At 40.5% G+C, this 20,067-nt stretch overlaps 2 protein-coding genes across 3 annotated transcripts in view; one reads left to right on the top strand and one right to left on the bottom strand.

Annotated features, from left to right (window-relative positions):
- Positions 1-24: 24 nt before the first annotated feature.
- EXOC3 (exocyst complex component 3) lies at positions 25-18,195 on the bottom strand. 2 transcript variants are annotated; one of them, XM_031589095.2, is made up of 13 exons: positions 17,723-18,195; positions 15,820-16,004; positions 13,195-13,414; positions 11,528-12,209; positions 7,565-7,682; positions 6,468-6,593; positions 6,204-6,304; positions 5,683-5,793; positions 4,836-4,986; positions 3,380-3,502; positions 1,928-2,089; positions 1,185-1,312; positions 25-745 (listed from the first exon to the last, which is right to left on the bottom strand). In XM_031589095.2, the coding sequence occupies exons 2-13, from the start codon at positions 15,961-15,963 to the stop codon at positions 574-576; spliced, it is 2,238 nt and encodes a 745-aa protein (XP_031444955.2). In that variant the 5' UTR covers positions 15,964-16,004; positions 17,723-18,195; the 3' UTR covers positions 25-573. The 2 variants fall into 2 exon arrangements, with proteins under 2 accessions (XP_031444955.2, XP_031444956.2); XM_031589096.2 differs by lacking the exon at positions 17,723-18,195 and adding an exon at positions 17,172-17,508.
- An 81-nt stretch (positions 18,196-18,276) lies between these two features.
- LOC116226501 (dynein axonemal heavy chain 5-like) overlaps positions 18,277-20,067 on the top strand; it is a 147,499-nt gene continuing 145,708 nt past the window's right edge. Inside the window, exons 1-2 of the mRNA XM_090137272.1 lie at positions 18,277-18,390; positions 18,659-18,845. Coding sequence (XP_089993398.1) covers positions 18,683-18,845 — 163 coding nt within the window. The 5' untranslated portion in view covers positions 18,277-18,390; positions 18,659-18,682. The remainder of the gene's footprint in view (positions 18,391-18,658; positions 18,846-20,067) is intronic.

The raw sequence follows: 20,067 nt of genomic DNA, 5'->3' as shown, positions 1-20,067 counted from the left end.
AAACACAGAACACACAGCAGAAGGTGGCCGTGGTTTAGCGTTTTATTGAACAAGTGGTGCTTCGTGTGCTCTTTTTAGGGAATCCACAACGACGACATTTTGTACCTCACGCCCTTCTCAGCTGTTTATTGATTCCCTCTGCGTTCCCGCGGCCAGGAAGCTGGCTCCATAACGAGGTTTTTGCCACAAACTATTTTACACCAAAGTAATTACATACACCAAGCATAAGGTAGGAGTGAACGGTGACATTAATGTACACCCAATGCTGTGCCATGGGACGGGGCTCTGGAAGAGCAACACACACCCAGCACTGCCACAGCTGTGTTATTTTCAGTGTAAGTATCTTTATACGTTTGCAATGCCATATTTCACGACTAGAAATGTATTTGCTGAGAGCAGTATCAGCACCTGCAGAAATGTGATTATATCCCATATCCCGACCTTGAGAAAGAAACATACCTAGTGTGCACTGAACGTTACTTGAAACAGCACTGCCAAACTCGCCCTCAAATATTTCACTATTTCACACCTGTCAATCCCATGCCAGTAACAACACATGAACAGAGCTGTCCCTTACTTAAGAAGTTTTGCCACATTTAGAGTAGGAACTGTAATTTCTTTAAAAATTGGCACGTAGTTTGGATTGGGTTGGCTTGGCCCTTGATCCAAAGTCTCAATGATCGTCTGCTTCATATCTCTGCTGGCATCTCCTCTCACCGACAGCAAAGCTGCAATGTGGTCATCCCTGCCAAAGAAAAAAGGTAAGGCTGGCATTGGTTCTTGCAGAAGTAACGTCATGCTAGAAATACCACAGATCATCCTTTCATTGACTTTCAGCGTGGACCTCTAATTCTTAATCTGATCTGTGGTCACAAAGAACTGGCTTTTTCAGCTATCTATAAGGCACTATTTCTGGCTACACTTAGGAATCTAGGATGTGTTCCACCCTCCCAAAACACAATGGGAACAGTCTCATTATTTCTTTGCCATACCAATGAGTACTTAAATGCATATACCTTCTAGTCCAAGACATGTACATTTGCTATTAGCATTATTTAAAAAAAGCAGCTACATTTCAAAATATGATTAATATGAACATACTACACATTGTTTTAAAATTATCCCATTGTTACAAAGAAACTAGGATATTATCTATTTTTGACTTTGAAGGCAAAGAGAATTACCTGATATCTGGGTATTTACTGACTAAAGTTGAAACTTCCAGATAGAGCAGGGAAGGGTCAGTTAGTTTGATAACCTCTGCAATGGCTTTAATGATATCACAAAGCCCTTCAGTGTCCTCTCCAGATCCCTGGAAAATAATAATTAAAAAAATAATAAAACAATAATAATTAAAAAATGACTAAAGAAAGTGGCTCCCCCAATATCTATATACAATTCTTTAATTAGTATTATTCTTATTTTGTCTGACAATGCTGTTAAATACCCTGAAGAGTGGAAACTTTAGCCATTAAGACAAAAATGTTTACGAACTGTCACATTAAGCCTCTTCTCTTCTACATTTCCCTATTCCTCCTCATCTGCAGTCATTATCTCCAGAGTATCAGTAAAGGAAGCCATGTCTGACAAACATGTCGTATTTATCCACACAACTCTGTATTCTGGTCTATAACTGTTGCTAATCCGCAACACAAACATTAGGAATAACTGATGTGAAAGCCAGATCTCCCCTTAAAGTTTATGTAAAAAGGTGCCACTGCGAGGCTATTCAGATACTGCTTTAGCAGTGGGCTTGTGCTTGTTCATGAACTTGGACCACACCCCCACATGGCATTCTTGTTACTCACTATTCACCCACGTTGGAGATACAGAGACCTAACTCCAGCTGTTACTCCCAAGCAGTGTGTTTTTATTCAAAATTGTTAAAAATTACCAAGTTAACATCATTATTGAAACAAATACTCACAGATGCAAGCTTCCTAAACAGAAATCTGAACTGTTCGGCTTCTTTGATCATTTTTTCTGCGCCCTCTTTTCTCTCTTCTGCATTCTTGAAAGAGATACGTTTTAACATGATTGCCCTGATGTACTCCACAACCACCCTTCGATGGGCCTCCATAGTCATCGTCTGAAAGAAAGAAGTGGTGGCTTACGCCAGTGATAACTGCCAAAGTCCCCATTCAGAGCAATGATTAGGCTTTGAAACACGTTTTTGTGCTCTATCACCAGTATACGGCTTTCACTAATATAATATACTTGGAGTGGCTTCAGATTTTCATGATGTTAACATGAAGAAGCAAAAACCTGCTCTGTTCACATGGCTTTTAAAACCTGAACTTTCAGAACTGAGTTAATCAAGAACGTTTTAACTTCAGGGAAAGACAAGTGTGTCCTACTGATGCTGGAACATCAGGTGTGTTGTGTAGGAAACTTGTGCTGGGACGCAATCAAATAGCTGGTATAATGAATGCCAAAAGTCATGTTTGACTTTTTTTCTCCCTAAGGTGGCAACAAACACTACATGATGAAACACACGTGATCTCTGAGATTGGTGTTAATGACTCATGTCAAGCTCATGTCAAGCACAATTACCTCACAGTAACAAATCAGTCCTGGAAAACTGTTCCATGGAGACAGACTAGTTCTGTGACCACCTAACTTCTTTTATATATTTTTTCTGGAGTGAAAATTCTTATAATTCACATACTTCAAGGCCTCCAGTATCTTTAGATCCCGAAGACAAACACGTTAAAAGGTCAGAGAAACTTTAAGCAGTCCCTCCTGTCTCCATAGGAGCTCAGGTAAGAAACAATAACTGTATGATTCTGTATCTTACAAACATTCCCAAGAGTTTCTTCAAAGGCCTCATGTAAATCCTGATCTTGCTAGCTTCAAGTATTTCCTAAACTGCTGTAAGTAATTTTAAGACATGCTATCTTAACTACATACAAATTGACTTTAATTCAGTAAAACTAAGTAGAATAATACTAAAATCTCAAGGCTAATGAAAAAAAAAAAAAATCCTTTGACAGACCATGGGAAAAATATATTAAGACCACCCAATATACTGATATAACAGCATTTTTAACATGTATTATGCCTTTGGTCAACCTCATGTGAGGTAGAAAAATTCAAGCTGGTAATAATACAATTTAGTAATATTACAATATATTTTCTGTATTAAGTCCTGCAAGTCCAATCTCTCTCTGAAAACATCAGATGGCTGTGAACAAAATAGATGAGAAATGCTCAATTCAGACTAATGCCATATGATTACAGTTTAATTTCCAGTGATTAATCAATTTAGAATTTCAATGTCTGTGTTCCAATTCTACATTCCATACAGTATCCATAAAAACCAAACCAAAAGGACATTCAGAGTATATTAGCAAGGTACTGTAGAATATTTTGCACCTACCTTTTTATAAGGCTTTTTTATTTTTGCAAAGTCATTAAAATAATCCTCTACAGTGACACAAATAGTTCCCACAGCATTAGACCCCAACAACCACTTCTTTGTCATCAGCTCATTCAGATGGGGCTGAGAAGATAACAATTATAATTGATGAGATGAAATTTTTGACACTTTTCATCAGATTAGTGCAACTAAGAAAAATAAGGAAACAATTCTAAGTGTAATATATTTCTGAATTACATTCCTTCAACCAGAACAACAGTTAACACAGAAAAATGATGTGATGGGTTGTCAGAACTACAGCTGCCATAGAGTGCTACCTCGATGTACACACCAGTTGTGTATATAAACCAACTGCACTAACCTAAGCAGTTATTTCACAAGTTCTCCAAAATCCTTTAGGTAGGATTTCTTCTATTTAAATGTCTATGTTGAATTAAAAAAACTAAGGTCCAAGAACAAAGTTGCCTTAGGAGGACAATTCCAGTTTAACACAATGCACATTTCAACTGTTGCAAGAATGAAATTTGGTGCTCATTCCCTTGAGCTGCTACTGGCTACTCCCCAACATCCATGTGTCTGTACCAAACCTGGTGGCCTATGCGCTTTATGCCTTTTGCAGAACATGCAATTCCAGTATTCTCAACACTCACACAGGTCTGCTATCTTGTTTCCTCTTCCCAGTGAAAATACTCTGTGTATCAAAGCATTGTACAAATGCTAATGGAGACACAAAGCTTCAAGTTAAATAATTTCAAAGACTGCTCATTTGAGTGGACTGAGTGCCTCTTCATAATCAACTAACACAGTTAATAAAAAAATAAAAGTTTTGCTGAAGTGCTCCAGGTTTAGAATAAACAGTGCTCCCACATCTTTCTTACTGCGAATCATTTCAAAATGTCATTCACAACCAAAATACTCAGAACATCTTTCTTCCTTCCACATCTCTCTCATTTCTCCACCTTCCTGCCCACATTTCTAATTTCTCTTAAACTATACATAGCCCTTTTTTTTTCCCCTTTCCCTTTTTTTAGGAGGATTCTATCAGAAGCCAGAATTCCTGAACTGAATTTATCAGTCAGAAACTGACAATCTTTACTGACAGTAAACAATCTTAATGGTTTTCCTTATGGCACCTGTATAAAGATAGCAGTGTATTATCAGTAGCAAATAATTGTTACAGTGCAGCTGTGCAACTATTTGACTGTGTACACTCTCCTAAAATATACGTATATTCACTATTACAAAGCACCTGCCTGAAACAATCCCGTGAAATACAATCAAAAATCCTTTCAGTCTCTGACACTCAAACTGTACCAATGAAGTTTCCTTGCATTTTGCTAGCACACGTTCAGCAATCAGGACATTTCATACCTAGATCATTCCTGAATTATTTGTCCTAGGAAATAATGCTTTTTGTGTTTTTGTTTTGTTTTTTTTTGAGGAAAAAAGTTCCAACCTCTAAATCCATGAAGACTTCATCTAGCAGGCTAGAGCATCCTTCTTTGGCAATGATGTCTAAAATCACATCCATGCTTGCATGACTGCTTGATAATGTCTCTTCCATTTCAACTTTCAAGTATTTTCTTTTCAGACTGATAATAGATTCTCTGTGACAAATAACAAGGCCTTTCATCATCCACTGAAGAAGATGCATTGCTACTAAATTTTCCGAATGCATGAACAGAAACAGACATAACAGTCTTACTTTTGCAAGGTGAAGCAATGTTTTCTGCTTGCTTTGGAAGCCTTAAATGACTCCTCAGCATGACTTTCCAGTGACCACACTAACTTACTTGCATGTTGGTTAAAAAAAATAAGAACTACTGCTCATTTGTGGACTGGAGAATGGCAGTAGAAAGAGATGAACGAGAGACTGGATTGCTGAACTCTGAAACATATGAAGGACTTTTCTTGTTTTGAAACATGAGCAATGAGAATTTCTTTATCCTGCTTTAATATTCTGAATAAAGTCAACTATACCCTGTTGCATCCACCTTGATCACAGTGCTTGAAGGTGGACTGGGAGAGAACAAATGTATGAAAAGATAACTGGTCCCAGACAAATTGAAGCAGACAATTGCAATTCTGAAAGAAGAGTGGCTTTTCACAGGTGAATGTGATCTGGTTTGCCAACAGGAGTAACAAAGTTTGCTTCCTAAAATGTTGAATACATTTAAACCTATTGGCTTTCTTTAGTCAGCTAAACTATCTCACCTAAAAACCCTCTTTGTATATAAAAACCCAAGAAAGTCCTGGGAACATGTAGTATTATAATTAAATCTAGCAAGAAAATACAGACTTACTTAAAAGTTTGACAGTTGTTGATGACTGCAATCATGTACTGAACATAACATTGAGGATACTGGCGATTTTTAAGATGTTCTTCTTTATAAAACTGTGCTTCATCTTTGTATCTGTAACACATACAAAAAACAACATTAAGCAGACACAAAATCTGTAGTAACTACACACTGTAGAATAAATGCTCCATAAGGACTTGCCATTTATTTACAAAAGTATTTTAAAGGGCTTGTTGCTCATGTGATGTTTCGTCTCTCTGTTTCTCTCTTTGTTATGAGAAAGGATTACCACTTTGAAATATCAAAGAAAGAGGAACTGACTCCAAAAACTAGAGCCAAAGAGGAACTCATCATGCCACTCACCAACACAGAACTTCTCTGGTGAAGGAAGGAAGAAAAGAAAATGAAAGAAAAGCTTGGTTGGCACAAGGAGACAAAGAAATAAAGAAACATCCACAGGAAAACCAAGCAATGAAGACAACTGGAGGCAAGATAAAGTATTTATACTTGAATAATTGTTTTACCTGGTTAGAAATGAATTCATTTGTTGAAGGCATAGAAGGAGTACCTTTGTTTTCAAATCTTCACTTATCTGAGCAGCTACCTGAAGATTCTGCTCAAACATCTACATTAAGGGAAAAAGTTTAGTTGTAAAGGCAGGCCTCCCTCAATGGTAAGTAAAAGAACAGTCACTGGCACCAATTTTATTAAAAAAATAATAATAATAACCAACCAACCAAAAACTCCTGTGCATTTTTTTTTCCTAGAATAAACAAGTTTTCTTATACCTGAAAAACAATAGCTGGGAGCGTGGTCTGATAGTACCCATCTTGATCTGCTTCCGGCTCAGTTTCTTTTACCCAGTCTTTTTTATCTGTCTCCAGTGCTTTCCTTAGCCAGCCAATGATGTTAGACTACATCAAATAAAACAACCAAGAGAAAGCAGAGAGAGTTTAATCCAGCACCACAATAAAAGCAAAATAAAATATTGCAATATTTGGAATAGCAGTCATAGAGAAGTGCAGTAACAGATAACAAGATGTGATGGGCATCAAGTCCAACTGGTTGCGGTTGCTAGGCATGTTTTAGTATCTAACAAATTAAAACAGCTAAAGACCTCCCTCCTCTGCTTGGCAGAGCTCCCAGACTTAGGAATCCAACTGAACAATACAAGAACTGCCAGTCCAAAGTTTCACATACCCCAACAGCCAGTCTAGGAGGCAAACAACATTGAATCTTTAAAGAAAAAATCATTTAAAAGCCTGGCAACCACATACTGATTCCTTTGCCATGTAGCCAACCAATTTTTGATGACTTGTAGTTTAAAAAAGATGAAGTGTCACCTGTTGCAAGCAAGATGCAGCGTTTTTGTATTTAAAATGCACTTGAAAGGGCATGCACAAAAGGAAATGCTCTGCTTAGGCAGCTGACAACCATTAAATGAAAAAGACTGGCAAATATATCCCATGAGCATCCTGATTACCTTGAAAAGATCAAATTGGTATCAAATGTAGACCGGTTACTACAAGAACCAAGCAGGAATCAGCAGCTTCTAATTCTAGTAATACTTTAACTACGAGTGCTGTGAATTCTGAAGTTTCTAAGTACAAACACTGGAATTGCCCCCTTTCTAACAAAACGTGTTTACTGCGGTCTGTAAATGACAATTATTCTTTGAGATTTCATGATTTACATCCATAGAATTCTCTGATTATAACTTTATAAACCAAGCTGCATGTAGTATGTGAAGATTTATACAAGTAAAGGCATTGAGTTCATGTCTGTCACTGTATCTTCCTCTGATGGAAGTACAGCACTTTGAGTACTAAGGCACCTGTGTGGCCATACATTCATATGAAGGAATCTTTGAATTATTAGTACTTACAGTAAGTGTTGACATGTACTTGCTGAGAAGCTGATCTACCACATTTTGTGAAAGCAGAAGATTCAGAGAATTTGCATCCACTTCAGGAGACAGCTCTGAATTCCCCATCATCTCTGTACTGAGTTCAAAAACAAAACAAAACACGCCACAATATTTCAGATCAGCAAAGGAAAATGAGATGAAAGTTAAAAACTACATAGCTTTTTCGGTCTGATCACCAAGGAATTTTTACATTCTTTGTAAACATACTTATTGCCACTATTAAGAAGTTTTTGGAATGGACATAAAACTATATATATGAAAGAATAGGATCTAAGGAACTTTAGCCCAGCATATTTTCATAAAAAGTGTTAAAGGCATTTTAAATATTTAATTTTAAAATATTTAAATATTAACCCTTTCATGTTTTGAGCAGAGCTTCTCAAAGATCTTCTGTTGTGCTACTTTACTTCCTCGTTAGAACTAAAGTACACTCAAATAAAACCTAGCACTGCTTCTTGCATTGGTAGAGAATTCACTTCTACAAGAGAAGACATCTTACAAGCTAAATCAAAAGGGTACATCATGGATCCAGTGCCATAACAGCACTGCTGGCTGTACTTGCTTGATCGCATAGGATTCGAAAAACTAGAGCAACCCTCAAGAACATCTTTAAAAGGTTTATGGAAAACTAATACTTCACAATGAGATTTTTCCTCTAAATAAGATTTCTAGAAGTTGCTTGCTATGTCAAAGCATAAAAATAGCAAGAATCCTTAATATTTTGAGCTTAAAAATAAATAAATAAAGCAAAACTACACTCCTCAGAGCATTTTATTAACAATTGATGCAAATATACTCGGCGAGGGAAAGAAAAAAAAAGTTCAGTTCTTCAAGTGTTTAGTTTCTCAATTTCTGCAAATTCAAGGTGTCCTATGGGGACATGCAGTGAGTCAGCTCAGCAGTGCTTCCACATCACAAAAACCACTGCAGCCCTCGAAATACCCTACCTAATTGCTAAGGAAACACTACAAACATGTTGTCTGTGAAGGCACACAATCCAGTGCAACTGAGCCCTTTACATTTGTAACGTCATTTTCAGGTGCAGGAAAGGAGACTGAAGATATTAAGGGGCTCAAGGTTCTCAGAAAGCTGAATCCCACTCCATCGCTGTTCACATAAAGAACACAACAATTGTAATAGCAGGACCTGTTCTAGAGTCATATAGGGGTAAAATGAGAAGCTGGTTATGGCGCTATGCTGTATTAGAAAGTATTTCTAATCTCACTGACCACCATTATCCCTACTTCACAAGACCACAGAAACAACACACTTTTCTTAAGGCATACCAACTGAAGTCACAGAACAAAGACCACAGATCCTTACTTTCAGTCCTCAAAGACTTTCTATGAAATACTCCTTTCCTAATCGTTACAAAGGAAGCAATAACACAACCCTTGCCAGGAGGCTTCTAACCATTAGAGAGAGGGTTGTTTCCCATCACAAAACATGCATAATTAAGTTGAACTTTCAGCCAGAATTGTATTCCCTGGAAACTAACACAAGAAAACTTCTATACTGTCTTTCATGGCAGGCTTGATGCCAACTCATCTTGTAAGAAAGGTGTTCAGCTCTGGGACGTCGTCCAGACACAGAGCACCGTGCTTTCCATTCATTAGCGTGAAGATCACTGACACTGCAGTCAATGCTGCTCAACTCTCTTCTCAGCAGTTTTAGCAACACTCGATTGTAACATCTAATAGAAAGATGTCATGAACAAGAGCACCAGGAGAGTCTTACACAACCTAGATTTTTCTAAAGCACAGATTAGAGCACTGATCCCAACCTAGGGCAGGTTTAATTAACTGTAGTATGTTTTCAAAATTCTCATTGACGAAATGATGAGAGACAAATACATTAGCACAGTAAAAACTGCATCCCACTCAAAAGTAGTGGCTATTATCCACGTGAAGATCGCTATTCCTGAGCTATGAATGGAATCTAGTTCTAAAAACAGCTTACAAAGTGATCACTTTCTACTTCAGCAGAGTGTATTTTAAATTCTTATCCTTCAAAATTATAAACAGAAGTTAAGCACCATCTTCTTATCAATTCATTACATGAAAAAGAATGCTGAAGGCATCTCTTTATTGGCTTCTACCTTCTCAGCTAGTTTAGAAATGCAGCTGTAATGAGCATAAACAAAGTACAAGTTCCTATGTCCTCTATGATGTTCAACTACATTTATTAAAAGTAAAGAAAGATTAGAAAGGATGAAACTATTTTCCATACAAGTGAATAGGAATGCAGAGCCTATTTTTCATTCGGGGAAAAGAAGTTTAAACTGATTGCACAGAAGTTTTCATGAATTCATGGAAGTTTTTGTGATGTCATACAGGCCAGCACAGTTTATTATATTCAGATCTCTATAGAGAATTGTTAATTGTACTGTTAAGAGATGTCCAGCAACTGAGATTTGGTTAAGTTTTGCAAGGATCCCACTGAAATACTTCAACTTTCCCACCCACACACAGATTCCACCACCCTCTACACAAGCTAATTGCCATCTATATAATGCTCTCTTGTAACCTAAAAGAACACAATTACTGTGCTGCCCTATCAGGCTTCTCCACTAGGAAAGAGAGACACTCACAGCCTTCAACTTTTCCTGAGGTGTTTCCTCACTGACAGTTTTTAGACCAAGAACTATCTCAGTGGAACATCAGCCCAAGGCTGTAAATGAAAAACCTGGGAGCAGGATTTCTGCCCAGGCAATGCCCCCATAGGAAGAGAGAGTCCCACATTTCAGATTTACATTCATTGCTTCATTCCTCTGGCCCTCTAGTAATAATGAAGAGAAGCCAATGAACTCAGCTCCTTTATCTTATCAGCTGCATCTCAAGTATACCCTTCTGGCCCATGTATTAAACATGCATTAGGGGCTCCTCCTGGATATTCCCTATAGGGAAATAAAGCAGAAGAATGTCACAGTGTAAAGTAAAGCAAAGAGTAAGCCAAAACATATCTTAAAACAGGTCATAAAAACTCCCTGGAACAGTAGCATCTCCAACCTATTTGCTGAACGGTGCTAGACTCTAAACCTACCAGGAGCTCTATCTGTTGAAACAGTGAGATCAAACAATCAAAGACAGCAAAAACCATACACAGTGCAGATTCTGAGTCACTGCCAGCTACTGAGAACAAGGTTAGTCATAAAGCACAAAAAGCTAGCAGTACTTTTTCCCAAATAAATCAGTTGCCTAGTAACTATATGTCAGCAAAAATTAAAACACTGCCATTTGAGCTGTTTCTATCAGGAGAATAAGAGGACAGACTCAATCCTTACATTATTTCAACATATCACAGCACTCAAAAGACACTAAGAGTTTGACAGTATCACAGGAGAGAACCTATAGGCAGAAATTCTTCTAAAGAAACAAACTGTCACATGGTAAAATCCAGATAAAATCTGGAGGAAGTTACTACATTCTTTCCATTTAACAGTCATGAAGCAATACTTAAACAGTCCCACGCTCTACAAAGGAGAACAATAGAAAGTAAATAATCGCACTAATTTACTGGGGCTATGCCCAACGAAAAACATTTTGCTTCACATACACAAGCACTCCAACTCCTCTGCTCCCCCCAGTTCATCACCAAGCAGTGCACAAACACACTGTTTTAGGCTGACAGCAGCTCCACGCTGCTCTGGAGCTGTGTTAAAACCTCAAGCTTACAGAGCAACTCAGAACCACGTACTAGAAAACCTGGAGAAATTTTAAGGAGTAGCTTCCAGAAAGTAAAAGGCATTAACAAATATCAACAGTCCTTTACTATTATTCCTCTTCTTTTTTCTTTTTTTTATAAACAGCTGTATCTTCTTTATCTTCTACTCTGTTAACAGATGTGCAATTATTAGTGCACAGACTGTGTTGTGTATGCTAATCCTCAAATTTTCTCACAGAAAGATAAATGAGACTTTACCTTTTGTAAGTATTTAAAACCCAAGTTAGAAGGCTAACAATCTCATTTGCTTCCAGATCCTCTGCAGCAAGCTCTTGCATGCGGGTAGACAAAGCCTGATGGTACATGCTTAGCAATCTTTTGAAAATGTCATAGTGTGGGGGAAAGCATTGATCCAGCAGGGTTTTAGCCACCAGAAGGTCATCAAGGACGTATTTACGTATGATTTCTAGATGACGCACAAGCCACATTTTGTCAGATCCTCTACTATCTGCTTGAGTGCCTTCAATTCGTATGCTCACAGTTCTTTCCAAAATGTTGAACATATTTTCCTTCCATTTCTTTGGCCTGCCAGGAGGTATGAACCCAGTTTGTTTTTTCCGGTCTAACATGCGCCTATCAATTTTCTCCTCCCTTTCAATTATTCTAACAACAGAAACAAGCAAGGTCGGATCTCGACGGACTGTAACAAGAAATCTCTGAACCACCATCCACAACTGCTTGGCCAACTCCTCAGAAAGTTTCTGCATTTCCCCAAAGTACGTATGGATGAGGTTCATGTCATGTGTGTTTTTGCTGTCCATGCGATACTGCTCATACATCAGGTTATCACGAGAACACTCCAAATCCATCAGTTTTCGATGCGCCTGCAGAAGTTCCCCTCGCTCAATCAGATCTTGGGTCTCCCTCACTATCTCTGGAACTGCAACAAAGGCACAAAAGAAGAAAAAGAGGTAAAAAAATCAAATCAAAACTCCAAAGATAAACTCAAGATAATATGAGCACTAGGTAACAAATGGGAAAACTACATTCAGTATTTAAGGAACAATACAGAATAGGATTAGGATTCAGTGGCAAGAAGAAGAAAAAATGGAGAAAATGTCACAAGAACAGCAGATAGTGATAAAATCTGGCAATCAAATAAAAAAAAAAAGCCCATTAAGACAGTTACAATGAGGTGAAAAATGTTTGATTTGTAATGAAAACATTTGGTTCAGGGAGAGAAAAGTTATCATCAACTCTACTTTGTAACAATCTCAGGGGAAACACTTCACACCCAGTGCCTCTCAGGACACTACAAAACAAAAGACTGCATTCAGGTCTCAATTGCATTCATGGGGGTAAACTAAGACAACATCCCTGAAACAAATTAGCACTGGAACATACAAAGATTCATTGCTCTTTGCTGGATGTTACTTTAATACAAATCATCCTTGAGGTTCTTAACTGCCGTTGGAGAAAGATTGCCAGGGAACCCTCTGACTGGAGATCTTGCTCCTTGACATTCTGCATTTGCTTGCAAACTTATTTACCTCCGAAGATCACCTGGGACTACTGTTACCCAAGCCCGGCTGAAGATACCCAGCATATTTCACATACATCTGAACCTTCTGTAAATGCTGCTTGCATAGTTCAGATTTCTACACTAAAAATATGATTCCAGCTACTAATCACAAACAAGAAGCTTCTTATTGACTTCTACTGATGAAGATAAGCCAGATTGGAAGCTCTTACGGAGAAATTTAGATGAAATATTACTTTGCTGAACATGACATGTAGGTGATTTCTCTTTAATTCTTCATTCCCAGCAAGGTTTAAAGTTCCCACATCATTCAATAACCATATGGTCTGTACCACTTTGAAGTGCTTTAAGACTGTGACAGATTACATAAAGAATAGCAGATTACCTGAAAATATGTTCTTGAGATTTTCTACAGCAGCTGCCAGCTGGCTATGTTGCACTACAGCATCCTTAACGTCCTTGAGGTTTTCAATGGCGTTGATGCTCTGTCTCCAGTCTTTATTGACATCTATCAAAGACTGCTGAATGTCCTTTACATCATTCAGTGCATTGTGCAGTTGACTTAAACCCGTTCGTACTCCATCTAGCTGTGACTGGATTGCTGCCTTAAAAGCAAACAAAAAGACGGAGAACTCTCACGCTAACCATAATGCATTGTAAGTACTGTATTTTCAATATTTCTCCAAAAATTTTACTTAGATAACAGTATCTAGTATTGCCATATTAAAAAAAAAACAACAAACACTAGATGTTTAGTCCATGTAAAACAAGTAGATTGACAAGGCAACTACTAGATTGCTATGGAATACAGCAAGATTATCGATACAGATCTCTTGTGACAGACAGTACTTGAAATAATGACTCTTCAAATGGGCCATTACTCCTGAATACCGTTTTAAAGTCTTGAGATTACTAACATGCATTATAAAGCATATCTTCATGAAAGAAATCAGATCACATCCATGTTTTAGATAGCTATCTTCTTAAAAAATACGCAACTACGATGAAATCGGGCAAGAGAAAATGAAACTGGAAATAACACAGTTCAAAAGACAAGCCAAAAGCCAGGCACAAGCAAAAATTCTATTCCTGAACTCAAGGACTTGAAACAAACTGTAAAGCAATGAGGCACACACAGTTTAGCTCGGCTCTGGCCCTAACTTTTGCTGTACATGTAAGGTCAAAAGGCCTGAGCTGTCACGGGTTTGTTTTTGTCTGTTACTAGAAGCCAAAGAGGAAATCCTGGTAGCTATGAACAACATTTACTGTGTTTTAAACATAAAGGGAACATCCCAGGAAAATGCAGTCAATCTTAAGCCACAATTGTTTATGTACTTCCAAATTATGATACACTGATTTTACTGATAAAAATGCTTTTTTTTTTTTGTCAGACTCAGCACAGTCGAGCAGCAGTACAGAATTTTTATACACTATCTGTCTACAGAACTGCTACATTAACAAATTTTCCCCTACCTCACATTGCACTGAATTGCAATGCAGTACTTCAACATCGAGGGAAGACAAGTTTCTAAAGATGACTGTAGCTTACAAATCATACAACGATTTAACATTCAGTCCATCTGATTCAGTTTTTCAATTTATTCTGAGGCATATCTTCCAAGTTTCACAAATTTAAATTCTTACATATTTAACTTCTAACTTCTGTAGAAACTTATGTTAAAACAGCAACCATCAACTAATCTTTGTCACTGATTCAAACAGCCAAAGAAATTTCAAACAACAGGCACCCACCCAGATGTTCAGTTTGCCTTTCAACAATCAATGGGGGATGCTGGGAAAGCAGGGGTACAGCATGCAGGCTTTTCCTCCTACAGTACGTATTCACCTTAGATTGAACTGACCATCGCTTACATAAAATCCAAACAAAACTATTTGGAACCATCGGGAACAGTGCTAAGTACTTCAGTTTTGGTTTTTTTACCCCTCAAGTGAGAGCCCTCAGCATTAAGTTACACAGCTGGGATCCCTGCAGCAACGTCTCCTTACAGCTCCATGGAGCTATAATCCACTATAAAGAGGATTTAGGCAAAACTTAAAAAGCTGTGTTCAGACATTTATTGTGTTGGTGAAACCACCAGCTGTGGCACTGGATCCCAGTCAGGTCCAGTGACTCAAGAAGCAAGAAGATTAATAACTTAATAATAAAGTGACTCATTAACATGCAGTGAGCCAAGAATCTTCACTTAAACTGGATTCTTAAAACATCTGTCTCCTCCCCTGTTAATCAGGATCCACTGTCCTTTCTTGTTTGAAAGCTTTCAATTCCTCTCATGCTCCTTTCAGTGAGGTTTTTAGTTTTTAATCCTCAGATGGATACAGAAGAATTACTTTTACAGCTATTCTTCATCTAAGAAGCCTGCTGGCACCCTGAATATAACTCCTTACACTAAACTTCATGTTTCCTTTTTTTTTGTTATAGTAAGTATAGTATTTGTATACTATTATGCCAAGAAGGAATGCAAGCTATTTTCAAGGCTGCACTGTGGACAGAAACATTCAAAAATCCTCAGATTTTTTGAGTCCTTTAGCAAGGACTCAAGAAACCTTTTCTCCTTCAATGACCATACGCGTATCACCATACGCTATTTGGAAGATTAAGCTATCATCAACCATAAGCTCAAATAAAAGTCAGAGACTAAACACATTTTCAGCACCGATCGTTCTTTCAGAGCTAATCATCAAGTTTTGTTACATGTTCAATATTCTATTGTCACAACATTTGCTGGCTGACAGGCTACACTGCAGGAGGGAACCTGTCTGTGGATAAACTGTACAAGCTACAGGACTGTACAAGTACAAGGTCATAAGAACATTTGAAATGCTTGAACAAAACTTCAACAGGATATAAAACATTTGCTTGCATTAGTTTCAGGATGCAAAACTTCTCTTTTGCACTCAGACCAAAAATTCCAGTCCATGATATAAAACTATTTGAATGAAAAAGTAGAAGGGAAAAAAAAAAAAGGACAACTCATCCCATACTGCGTACCTTGAGTCGAGCTTCCACTGAAGCCTTCTTACGAGCTTCCCTCCTGCGATACTGCTCCACTTTATCCAGCTGATCAGGACGCTGAAGCATTCCAGCCACCCTCTGAACAGCTGTTGCAACCGCTTCCCTATCCGTTTCCTCCATGGCTGATTGGCACCTCAATATGCCTTCATAATTCAACAGCACTGAAAATAAACATAACGTTTTTAGAACATACACTTTCACTTGATGGCTCTCCATCATTTCAAACTTAACTAGGGAGGAAACTCTAGCTATAAAAATGGTGCAACTTGACAGAAGCACCATTAGAAAGCATTACAAAAAATAGGAACTGGTATTACACAGGAATCACATTTGAAGTCACTTAGCTCTGTTTCATTACCCGAAATGTTCTCTGTTTAGCATTTTGTATTTACCTTGCTCTATGGAAGCACATATACAAAAAAAGATAAAAATAACAAAAGAAGAACAGCAAATATTCATTTATAAAAGAAACACTATGTAATCTAGCGTAGGTTTGCCTATTAAAAGGGTGCATACAGGAAGCTAGTGGCTGCTCAAAGCACAAACTATTGAAGAACTTAAACCCATCTATAGTCATAGTAAGACATCTATAGTCCCCTCTCAACAGCTCAAATTTGGTATCAGCAGTGGAAAGAAACATAACCATGGAAGCTCTAAACCCAAAGACTTAACTATAAAGCACTTCTGCTTAGATTTTTGATGGAAGATTTTCCCCCCACTCTATTTCCTCTTCTTACAGTATCAGAAGTGCAGGTGTGCAGGGAAAAATTAATCAAATACTTTACCTGAGTCTGCAGCAAAATTTGTAGTTAAGTCAAGACATGCATGTAAACGAGTGTTAGACATTAAAAGCAGAAAAGGTAAAATGAGCTGGCTCTCAGGCAGACCTGCTTTCTCAAGCTATTTAAGAGAAGGTAGAAAAGAATACTAATGACCAAAGATGGAAGAACATGGTATCCACTGAAATCTAAGAAATGCATCTGGAATTCCTGATTCCTTCCAAATGGGAAGGAATGACCACAGAGTGAGAGTCTGCAAAGCCTGGCCCAATGCTTCTTGTTTGGAAGGGCTGTCAGAATCATAGGGTGGTTTGGGTTGGAAGGGACCCCAAAGCCCACCCATCCCCACCCCGTGCCATGGGCAGGGCTGCCCCCACCAGCTCAGCTGCCCAGGGCCCCATCCAACCTGGTCTCGAGCGCCTCCAGGGATGGGGCACCACAGCTTCTCTGGGCGGCTGCGCCAGCGCCTCACCGCCCTCTGAGTACACAGTATGAGCAGAGTTAGGTCAGCCTTAACACACACAGCCACCTCTCGAGCACCTAGTATACCTTACGGGGGAAAGTACAGCGTGCTGCAACCTTCCAATTACACAGCGACGTGCTGAGATAACTGGGCCGTTTCACAACCTCCAGCCGCTCACACAGGAAGAGCAAACTTCAGGGAACCGTGCCAACTCCGCAGAGGCTGTCAGCCACCACCACGAGCAAAGAGCCAACAAAAGCGAGCCCGGCGCTTTAGGAAAACCCCTCGCAGACAGACAAGCAGACGCGCGCCCTCCGCCCCAGCACCGAAGCACAGCGGGCAGGGCCGGGCCGCGGGCTCGGCGGGACGCAGCCTCAGCCCCTCAAAACAAAGCCGGCAGGAAGCGCGGCGAGCCCCGGCTCCGCTCCGGCAGGTGCCCGGAGGCCGGAGCCCCGCCCCGGCGAACCCGCAGCCGCCTCCCGCCGAGCTCCCTCGGCCCCGGGCCCCCCGCGCCACCTCGGCCCGGAGGGGCCCTCGGCACCCGTTCGTCCCCGCCGTCCCCAGCGACCCCCCCGGATCGGCCCCCTCCGCTTTCCGTCCGCCGGGCTCCGACCGCCGCTCACACCGAGCCACTCACCGGCGCCGGGGACCGCAGAGCCGCTCACCGCCTGCGGCAGCCCGCCCCTCGGGACGGCGGTGACAGTCGGGCAGCGCGCATGAGCCGAGCGCGGAGCCCGGCGTCACGGCCAAGCACGCAGGCGCAGGGCAAGCGCACAGCTCCCCCTCGCCCTCCCGGGGGCACGCGTGCGCCTTGCGCTGCCTGTCCCGCGTCTGCGCCGTGTTTCTGTCCGAGATGGGAGCGTTGTGGGTGTTGCGAGCTGGTCCTTCGGGAACGGCCGTCGGGGCGTTTTGCGGCCCCCTGTGGTTTTCAGATCACTTCAATAAATTCAATGCAGAAGCCAGTAGCATGAGTCGGTTTCATTCTTCTTGGCTGTTTTCGCGGTGCTGCGCTGAGGGCGGGCGGCTCTGGGTCTGCCGAGGCGCGGGGCTGCTGCTTGCCTGGAGCTTCGTGTCGCACAGCACCGCGGGACGCTAAGAAACACGTAGGAGAGGAGTTAAATTAGAAGCTCGTGGGAAACGGGGATAAACGCGTTGCAACTCGCAGCCTGGCAGCCGCGTTTGTGTAGGGGTTGCCATAGCAGCTGCGGGCAGTGCCGGAGAGGCTGCGAGCGCTGAGACCGAGCAAGGAGCTCGGCAGGGCGCGGGGGATCGGCGGGGCGAAACGTTTCTTCTGAGAATAGAGCGGTGAGGCAGTGGCACAGGATGCACAGGGAGGCGGGGGGCACACCGTCCCTGGAGGTGTTCAGGAGCCGTGTGGATGTGGCACTGAGGGACGTGGTCAGTGGGCATGGCGGGAGTGGGTTGGGGGTTGGACTGCACGGTCTTAGAGGTCTTTTCGAGCCTTAACGGCTCTGCGATTCTGTGATGGTACAACAGGGATGCACGTACTGGCAGTGTGATTGGTTGTTAGCAGTATCACGTTATAGAGTCATTTTCTGTTTTGTTGATTTAGGTCAATTGTTGAGTGGCGGTGGAGATGGAGGAGGCTGTGGGAGATGAGGCTGAGTTCAGGGGGAGAGATGGGCTGCACTCCTCTCCTGATGTCCCTGTGCAACAGGACTCAGAGCAACTGGGGAGAATGCAGCTCTCAGCCAAAACTGACACTGAACTCTGTCCACCTCTCATTGCTCTAAAAAAGGGTAAGAGAGAGAGCAATGGTAAGTACTGTGGAGAAGAGAAGGCGTGGGGGAGACCTCATTGTGGCCTTCCAATATTTGAAAGGAGCATATAAACAGGAGTGAAAATGACCCTGTTGACGAGGGTGGATAGTGATAGGACAAGGGGAATGGTCTTAAATTGAGACAGGGGAGGTTTAGGTTAGATATTAGGAGGAAGTTTTTCACACAGAGGGTGGTGACACACTGGAACAGGTTGCCCAAGGAGGTTGTGGATGCCCCATCCCTGGAGGCATTCAAGGCCAGGCTGGATGTGGCTCTGGGCAGCCTGGTCTGTGGATGGTGACTCTGCAAACAACAGGGGGTTGAAACTAGATGATCATTGTGGTCCTTTTCAATCCAGGCCGTTCTATGATTCTATGATACTTCCTGTTTACCATATAGGAGAAAAAAATCCAGGAACAATGTGAGCAACTGATTATTTAGTGAAGTATTTAAATGTGTATCAGTTGTTCACATATGCTGAGTGGATACATGCACTTAGGAATGTCCCACAACATACACTTTTCAGCTTTATGAAAAAGTACATGTAAGTACATGCATGTGCATATATTTATATTTATAGGTCCAAGTATAGTGCTAACTCCAATCCCTTAACACAGTTCCTAGTGTTGAATCATAGTCATGCAATTAGAACAATTTTTTCTTGAATTAAAATTAGTAGTACGCTATAGTATAGTATACAGTATGGCATATAGCATGATATCTCTTTTTTCAAGAATATTAGCAGTGATAATAGATTGCAAAGCTCAAAGACTATTGAGCGTGGCTCCTCAAGGACATCACCATCTCTTTCAGCATTCCTGGCTGTAACCCGTGGTCTTAGATATGTCCATTTCACTTAAGAACTCTCTAACCTCATCCTTTTCTACCAGACCAGGGAATACGTAAGCAAACTGAACAAAAGTGAGTCAATGGGCTCTGGTAGGATGGATTCACAAACGCTGAGGGAGCTGACTGATGTCTAGTGTGGATTCAGCAAGGAAAAGATATACCTGCCCAACTTGATAATCTACAGTGAAATGACTGGCTTGTTAGCCAAGGAGAGCACAGTGCATTTTGTCTACTTTTTCTTCTGTATGAAGAAACCATTTAAAACATGGAACTCGAAAAAAAATAAATAATGTGACTCACTGTAATGTTATTTTATTTAGTATCAAAAAAACATTAATACTCTTACTTGTCA

Source organism: Phasianus colchicus, chromosome 3 (assembly GCF_987193195.1).
Source record: "Phasianus colchicus chromosome 3, bPhaCol1.hap1.1, whole genome shotgun sequence".
Lineage (NCBI taxonomy): Eukaryota > Metazoa > Chordata > Aves > Galliformes > Phasianidae > Phasianus > Phasianus colchicus.
The sequence above is the reverse complement of the archived record's forward strand: the minus strand, read 5'-3'. Positions and strand labels throughout refer to the sequence as shown.

What these genes read in the sequence shown, in the direction of transcription:
- EXOC3 (XM_031589095.2), bottom strand. Translation starts at nt 15,963, where the DNA reads ATGGAGGAAACGGATAGGGAAGCGGTTGCAACAGCTGTTCAGAGGGTG. An exon ending in TCCCAGCTATTGTTTTTCAG is followed by an intron (nt 6,305 to 6,467) that starts GTATAAGAAAAC and finishes CCCTTAATGTAG; the next exon opens with ATGTTTGAGCAGAATCTTCA. An exon ending in AGTAAATACCCAGATATCAG is followed by an intron (nt 746 to 1,184) that starts GTAATTCTCTTT and finishes TTTCTTTGGCAG; the next exon opens with GGATGACCACATTGCAGCTT.